The following is a 7,547-nucleotide window of genomic DNA, read 5'->3' as shown; positions in this document are numbered from 1 at the left end:
CGCGCCTGCGCGGAGCGGCAGTTCGGCGGGGCGGTGCGTGCGGCCCCGGCCATGGGGGCGGCGGCGGCCGAGGCGGATCGGACCCTGTTCGTGGGGAACCTGGACCCCAAGGTCACTGAGGAGCTCATCTTCGAGCTGTTCCACCAGGTACCGCGGGCGGCTGCGGGGCGGCGGCAGCGACCTGCAGGGCGGGACGGGCCCGGATACGGCGGCCGCCGGCGGACACACTTCCGGGGTGTGTGTGTTGGCGGGGGGGGGGGGGGGGGGGGGCGGAGCTGGGGTCACTCCCACCCCCCCGGGGCCCCCGGTGGTGAATTAACGGTGTGTGTTTGGGTTGGGCAGGCCGGGCCGGTGATCAAGGTGAAGATCCCCCGGGACAGGGACGGACGGCCCAAGCAGTTCGCCTTCGTCAACTTCAAGCACGAGGAGTCGGTCCCGTACGGGCTGAGCCTCCTGAACGGCATCAAGCTCTACGGCAGGCCCATCAAAATCCAGTTCCGATCAGGTACCTGCGCACAGGAGCAGCATCAACCCAGGGCAGAAGCAAAGCCCCCCTCAACCTCCCCCTCCCACGGGCTGACTGATCTGCATCCACTGGGTGACCCACGCTGCTCATCAACTCACACAATCGTTTGGGTTGGAAAAGATTTTTTAAGATCACAAAGTACCTCAGCACCACATCTACATGATTCTGAAATCCATCCAGGGATGGGGACTCCATCCCTGCCCTGGGCAGCCTGGGCTAGGGCCTGACAGCTCTTTTTGGGGAAGGAATTGTACCAGATCTCTAAACCTCCTCCTGGCACAGCTTGAGGCTGGTTCCTCTTGTTCCATCAGTCAGTGTTTGGGAGAAGAGATCGACTCCCCCTTGCTCCAGCCTGCTTTCAGAGAGTTGTAGGGAGGGGTGAGGTCTCCCCTCAGCCTTCTCTCCAGAACAAAAGGTCACTCACCTGATAGCAGATGATTTCCTACAATGGTGTCAGGCAAGCTCTTGTCCCCAGGTTCCAGCAGGGAACCTTTCTGTCAGTCACAGCCACGTTCCATCCTGGAGCTGAGTCATCAGGTGGCATTTTTTGTTTTATTATTCACCCTTACCCTCCAGAGCTGTTGTCCTGCACTGTCAGATGGCACCACTGTAGCAGTGTCTTGTTCTGGGGACGAGATGCCTGTGCACTGAGGAAACTTGAGAGCTGATCCTGTGTGAAAACCTCCCCTCATCTCTCAGTGCCTCAACCCTGAAATGTTTCTCTTTCCGCAGGGAGCAGCCACGCCTCTCAGGATGGGAATCTGCCCTGCTCCCCGCAGGGTGCCAGCCTGTCACACCCACCGCCCAGCTGCAGCCGGTGCGTCCCTTCCCCCAGCAGCAGACAGACAGACTCCGGGGGGGCTGGGCTCTCAGGCTGAGCTCGTTTTGGTCCCTTTTTCTCCACAGATACGAGCGGAGCCCTGACAGCATGGCAGCAGCAGGGTTCTCCTCTTCGCCGCGGGCTCTGCCCTCCTCTGAGCACCTCCAGAGACAAGTGGTAGGCTGAGCTGCAGATAATATGGCTCACCTTTGTGTCCTCTGATGATTGGGAGAGGGTGTGGGGATGTTTGGAGGGTTGGAATGACCAGTCCCTAAGGATTATGGATACTGGAGTGGTTGACATAGAATCATAGAACTGTCAGGGTCGGAAGGGATCTCAGGAATCGTCTAGGGCCAACCCCCCCTGCCCAGATCAGGTTGCCCAGAGCCTCATCCAGCCTGGCATTACCAACTTCCAGGGATGGGGCTTCCACCACCTCCCTGGACAACCTGCACCAGTGTCTCACCACTCTCAACAGTGAAGAGTTTTTCCCTAATGTCCAATCAGAATCTCCCTGCCTCTGGTTCTTCCCCATTCCCTCATGTCCTTCCACAACCCGAGATCCTAGAGTCCCCCAGTACCTTTCCTCTAGGCCCCTTTTAGCTACTGGAGACATCAGGGAGGGCTTTGAGCTTTGGGGTCACCAAACCCACCCATCACCCTTTTCTTCTCCCCAGATGAACAGCACCCTGCGGCCACAGTTCGGGGGCAAGTACGAGCCCACAACCTTCGCCCCACCGGGCTACCAGCCCCCTCCCCACGCCTTCCACCCCCCGCCGCGGCGCCCTGAGGTGCCAGCCCTGCGCAAGGGCCGGGTGGGTGCCCACCCCTACCACCACCCCACCCCGGACGGGCGCCACGTGGGGCGGGAGCCGCGCTTCGACTACGGGCGGGGTAAGCGGGAGGAGTACGGAGGGTTCGAGGAGAGGGGCCACGACCACGAGCACCACTACCGGGGGGAGCTGCCCTACGAGGACAGGCACCGGGAGAGCTGGAACCACGACTACGACCACCGGAGGGAGAGCTACAGGGAGGCCAAGTGGCACCCGGCACGGCACTGACCCCCGGGCTGGGCAGGACTTGAACCTGAGCACCGTGTCTGTGATCTGTGTAAAAGGCCACCCCAAAACCTGGCAGGTGCCTCCCGGTGCCTGTCACCCCACACAGCACTGCCCCCCAGCCAGCCCCGCGGCTCAGGGGATTTGCTCACCTCGGGGTGATGCTTTTTGGGGACAAAACCTCCCGTTTCTGGAGAAACCATTGCTGTTTCCTGGCGCTGCAGGGAACCAACCATTTTTATTTTGGAAGCGCGGTGGAAGGGGCTGTCCCTGCGTCAGGGGCTGCTTCACGTCCTCCTTTCCAGGTGGCCGTGGGACAGGTGCTGTCTGGCGTCACCGTTTCGTCACGCAGGGTTTTTAATAAGCACCCGTTTGAATATTCCCTGTCTGGGCAGAGCATTAAACATCTCCCTGGAACTAACCCGCGGGTGAACCCTCCTCATTTCATCCGGGGCGGGTACAGCGGGCTCCGTGCAACTGGGACGGCTCAGGGGTCGCCCCCTCCCTCCCCGGGATCCCTCCCGGTGTTACCGGGGGCGGCTCCCCCCATGTCCAGGAGGTGTGAGGGTCTGGGCGCTCGCCAAACTACAACTCCCGGCATCCCCCGCGGCGGCGGCTGCCGGGTGGGCAATGGCGGGCGCCGCGGGGGCTGCTGGGAGGTGTAGTTCGGCGGCGGCGCTTTGCGGCCTGGCGGCGATGCTGGGCGGCAGCCGCGCTGGCCTGGGTCGCCTGCGGGGCTGCGGCGAGCGGCTGTGGCGGGGCCGGCGGCGGGCAGCGGCCATGGCCGGCGGCGAGATGGGCCAGCGGATGGTCTGGGTGGACCTGGAGGTGCGGGGGGAAGCGGGAGGAGAGCGGGAGGGAGGATGGGGGAGGAAGAGGGTCCGGACGGGCTGACGGGGCCGCTTCCCTGTGTGGCAGATGACGGGCCTGGACGTGGAGAAGGACCAGATCCTGGAGATGGCCTGCCTCATCACCGACTGCGACCTCAACGTCCTGGCCGAGGTGAGCAGGAGCCACCGCCACCCCCACCCCGACCCCACAGGCCTCTCCCGGGCTCCCCGCGGCCTTGCCCGGGCCCGGCCTGCTCCGGGGGAGGAAGGGAGAACTCCGGGTTGTGGCCCCCGGTGCTTTGGGGAGCCCCAGCCCTGGCACCTGCTGCACCTCCCGGGGCCCAGGAGGGACATGTTGTCACCTTGCACGTCCGAGGGGACACATGCCTCATTTTGCACAGCTGGGGACACATGCACACTTAATTCTGCACACCCAGGGACACACGTACCTCATCATCCTGCACGTCCACACGGCCGGTTGTACCCTCCCAACAGCAACTTCTCCAAGCCCTGAAGTCCCAGGCTTGCAGCCCACAGCAGCATCACGGAGCACAGGCATGGCTGCTCAACACTGAACTGTTTTTAAGATTGCTTTTATCTTCTTCTCTTCCCTCAGGGCCCCAACCTGATTATTAACCAGCCCGATGAGCTGCTGGAGAGCATGTCTGAGTGGTGCAAGGAGCACCACGGGAAGGTAAGCCTGCTAGAGCAGTCACGATGCAATCTGTCTCTTTTTGCAGTGAAGAGAACAATGTGATTATTGTCTGCAATGCCCTAAAATTATTAGTACAGTCACCTAAGAAAAGACAGCTCCTGTGATGAGCAGTTTGAAATCAAACGGGAGAAAAAGAAGGGGAGACAGTAAATATCATCTGCATTTTGTAGTGAGGAGCTGGTGTGTAATATTTTGCCAGAGGTCTCACAAGTCCTGGTGGCACAGCCGCCAGCTGCACCTGTGTTGCTTCAGTCTTCATCCTGTACCCTCAGCTGCAGGATGGATCTGATATGTGGACTGGGCCTTGTAGCTTGGTTTTTCACACATGGACTTCTCAGGCAGCTGCTCCTCCTCCTCCCCATGAAGCCTGTTGCATAGAATAAGAATAATACCAACTACAAGCAGACAAAAGATCAGTGCAGAACAGGACAAAAGCTGAGAAAATGCAAATGTGTCACTGCAGATTTAGGATTAAACAGACCAATTGACTGTCAACAGTGGATTGTTGCTTATGCCTGTCCCCTGTAAGCCACAGTGTTTTTTCACCCAAAGCTTACCTTTAGCAGCTTTTCAGTCCTCTGCCAGCAGCAAGAAAGCAAACAGATTTTCCAAGTCCTGATTATGAATTAAAATCCAAGTTAGTTTTCAGTTAAGGGCTGAAGTTCAGCCATCACACCCTTCCCCTCTCACTCTCCCTCCCCAGGAAGGATTCAGCAGGAGTTTGGGAGGTGGATACTGATTTTCCCTGGTGGGTGCTCTCCCCCTTCTCCAGTCGAGGACTCCAGCCAGGGTGTCAGTTCAGGAGTGCACTGAAGATGGTGGCAGGCATTAGCACTGCTCCTGAGGAGCTGCTTGTTTTTAGTTGACTAAGAATAGAGATGAAAACGCAGCCACATCCTGAATTCCTGAACCACCACTTGGAGCTGTCAGACTTTTGTGGTGCAGTCATGGAAATGCATCGTGTAGCCAGATGGAAGTAAATCACTGAGCACACTTGGAGTAGATTTGACATTTTAACTGTTGGAAAAAAAGAAAGAAGGAACTTGTCTGAGTTGTAGGGACCTTGATAAACACTTCAGCCAGGATCCTGGTTGTTTCTGTGCAGTGCTGGGGAGGTGCATCCTGTGGTCTCCTTGACTTGTAAGCACTGGGGCCCAGCTGTGCCTCTGGGGCTGAGCATTTGCTGTTGAGCCTTTCTGGATGTCTTTTTGTGTCAGTGTGTTTCCCATTGATGACATGTGGCTCTTTTTTTTTTTCTTTTTTTCCAGTCTGGCCTCACTAAAGCTGTGAAGGAGAGCAAAATCTCATTGCAGCAGGCAGAGTATGAGTTTCTGTCCTTCGTGCGACAACAGACACCCCCAGGGCTCTGCCCCCTGGCAGGTAAAGTACATTCTCTCCTAACAGTAACAAGACCTTTCCCTCCTGTGGGTCCTGCATGAATGTTTCTGTGTGTGCACTTATAACTGGGATGGGGGGTGGCCTCACTGCTGGCAGCAACCCACACGCCTAAAACCCCACCAGCAAGCCCAGCAGCAGCTTTTCCTCACTGCCTGTGTCAAACCAGGGATCCACCATGAATCTTCCCTGTGTCCCTTTGCTGGAGGACACTCAGGACAGTCACACAGGGCCTGGGGAGCAGTGCTCTGTGGCATCCATCTCGGTGCCCGTTCTCTGTTGGCAGAAAACTCAATGCTGGCATCACACTTTGATACTTATCTGCCTGACACAAACTGTAGGAGCAGTATCTGAAGAATTAATGGAGGGATTACACGTTTAAACCGCCTGTGATCCTGAAGTGAGAACCTGACAAAGCTTTACAATCGTACTTACCAAAAATGAGATAAAGGAGCTGCTGGCATGGAGCTTTTCATACCCTGTGATCTTCCCCCAGCTTTGCTTCGCCTGCCTCTCATCGCGGTGTTGCTCGGCGTCGCTTTGCCAGGGCTTTGAAGGAACATCTTGTCTTGTGTCTTTGTAGGTAACTCTGTTCATGCAGATAAGAAATTCCTCGACAAGTACATGCCTCAGTTCATGAGGCATCTTCATTACAGGATCATTGACGTGAGCACTGTCAAGGAGCTCTGCAGGTGAGTGTTCCCCAGGTTCAGCAGGTGGGTGATGTTAATCTGGGAGCCTGCTTGTCAGTGCTCACTCCTCCAAAACGTGGGTCCAGGCTGCTGGAGGCTCCTCCATCTCCTGTTGGGGCAGTGCATGGAATGAGACATGACTGCTCTGGGCTGTGCAGCACAGTGACCCGCAGGCTTCTTGCTTCTGTATTGCTTGTGACTCCAGAATTCTTTTCACCAGTTGTAACAAACCTGCAGCAGGCACCAGATGCATGTTGGAATCCCAGTTCCCTGTTGTAAGTGGCTCTTTTTTCTCTGATGATAGGCGCTGGTATCCAGAAGAATACGAGTTTGCACCAAAGAAGGCAGCTTCTCACAGGTGAGGTTCTGCTTTTGTCTGCACACAGTGACACAAACTCTTAAGCTGGAGCCCTGGTGTCACTGAAGTTGCCTGTGGGTGTGCTGAAACCCTCCCTAATTCTCTTGCAGAGCACTCGATGACATCAGGGAAAGCATCAAAGAGCTGCGGTTCTACAGAGACAGCATCTTCAAGAGGAAAACGGATGAAAAGAAAAGGAAACTTATAGAGAACGGAGAGAGCAATAAAGCTGCCAGCTGATTGCTCCCCTCTCCCTGCCGTCCCCTGGCACGCTCTAGCTCTGCCTCTGGGTTCCTTTCTGTTTGCCAGTCTCTGGAGAAGCTGCACCCTCCAGCTACTTTTTTCTTAACAGCTGTTAAACACCAGGGGGAGGCCCGAGTTCTTGCTTCTCTTCTGCGCCAGCAAGGAATTGGTACTCTCGAGCCTCAGCAGCCTCTTTGTTTGTACCTACTCGGCCAAGCACTGTTTGATACTCCTCTTCCTCTGGTTTTAGATGCACTCTTTCACTACACAATAAAACTGGTTCTGTTGAAGGGTGGAGTTTCTGTCTGGCCTGTCCTTTTCACCCACTGGGAGTTACCCAGCGTGCCAGCCTCTCCCGAGGGAGCCCCCTGGGACCTTCCCCTCCTGCAGTGGTAATTTGTGGTCCTGCCTCCCCCTGGGCACAGAGCGGGACAGTCGGTGCATGACAGATGGAGCTGGACACTGGTGTGGACTCAGTGCTGCCTCTTGGGACCATCCCAGCATTGCTTTGCCTTCTCCTTCACAGTGGCACACAGGATGGGTGGGGATGCCACTGCAGAGACAGTGCAGTGGCAGCCCGGACAGGCTGCAGCCCTTCAGCATGGGGCTCCTCCGAGGGGCCAGGAAGGTGTTGGCAGCACCTCTGCCAGCCCTGCTGGAGGGAAAAGGCCACGTTTCAGTTCCATTCCTGTTGCCTGGTGTTGCTGTTGCACCCTGGGCAGCATGGATGAACAGGCTGGATGTTCTACAGTCGCTGTTCCAAGCTGCCCTTGAGATGCACTAGGAGTCACTCTGGTTTAGCAGGAGCTCAGAGTTGGGTGTCTGAGGATGGAGTCAGGCAGTGGGGTCACACTCTGATCTACAGCAATACCCACCACCACACCACCACTGAAATTGCATGTGGGAGAAA

The 7,547-nt window shown here is 56.9% G+C and overlaps 2 protein-coding genes across 2 annotated transcripts; both read left to right on the top strand.

The window, feature by feature from the left end:
• Positions 1-2,825, top strand: RBM7 (RNA binding motif protein 7). The gene is made up of 5 exons (XM_030464791.1): positions 1-147; positions 343-505; positions 1,259-1,343; positions 1,433-1,523; positions 2,024-2,825. The coding sequence occupies exons 1-5, from the start codon at positions 52-54 to the stop codon at positions 2,405-2,407; spliced, it is 819 nt and encodes a 272-aa protein (XP_030320651.1). The 5' UTR covers positions 1-51; the 3' UTR covers positions 2,408-2,825.
• Positions 2,826-3,080: 255 nt separating this feature from the next.
• On the top strand, positions 3,081-6,927 carry REXO2 (RNA exonuclease 2). The gene is made up of 7 exons (XM_030464792.1): positions 3,081-3,232; positions 3,323-3,406; positions 3,851-3,928; positions 5,218-5,329; positions 5,928-6,036; positions 6,341-6,394; positions 6,505-6,927. Exons 1-7 carry the CDS (start codon positions 3,101-3,103, stop codon positions 6,632-6,634), a joined length of 699 nt encoding a protein of 232 aa, XP_030320652.1. The 5' UTR covers positions 3,081-3,100; the 3' UTR covers positions 6,635-6,927.
• Positions 6,928-7,547: the final 620 nt, after the last annotated feature.

This window comes from Calypte anna, chromosome 24, assembly GCF_003957555.1.
Source record: "Calypte anna isolate BGI_N300 chromosome 24, bCalAnn1_v1.p, whole genome shotgun sequence".
NCBI lineage: Eukaryota > Metazoa > Chordata > Aves > Apodiformes > Trochilidae > Calypte > Calypte anna.
This window is presented reverse-complemented; position numbering and strand designations above follow the sequence as displayed.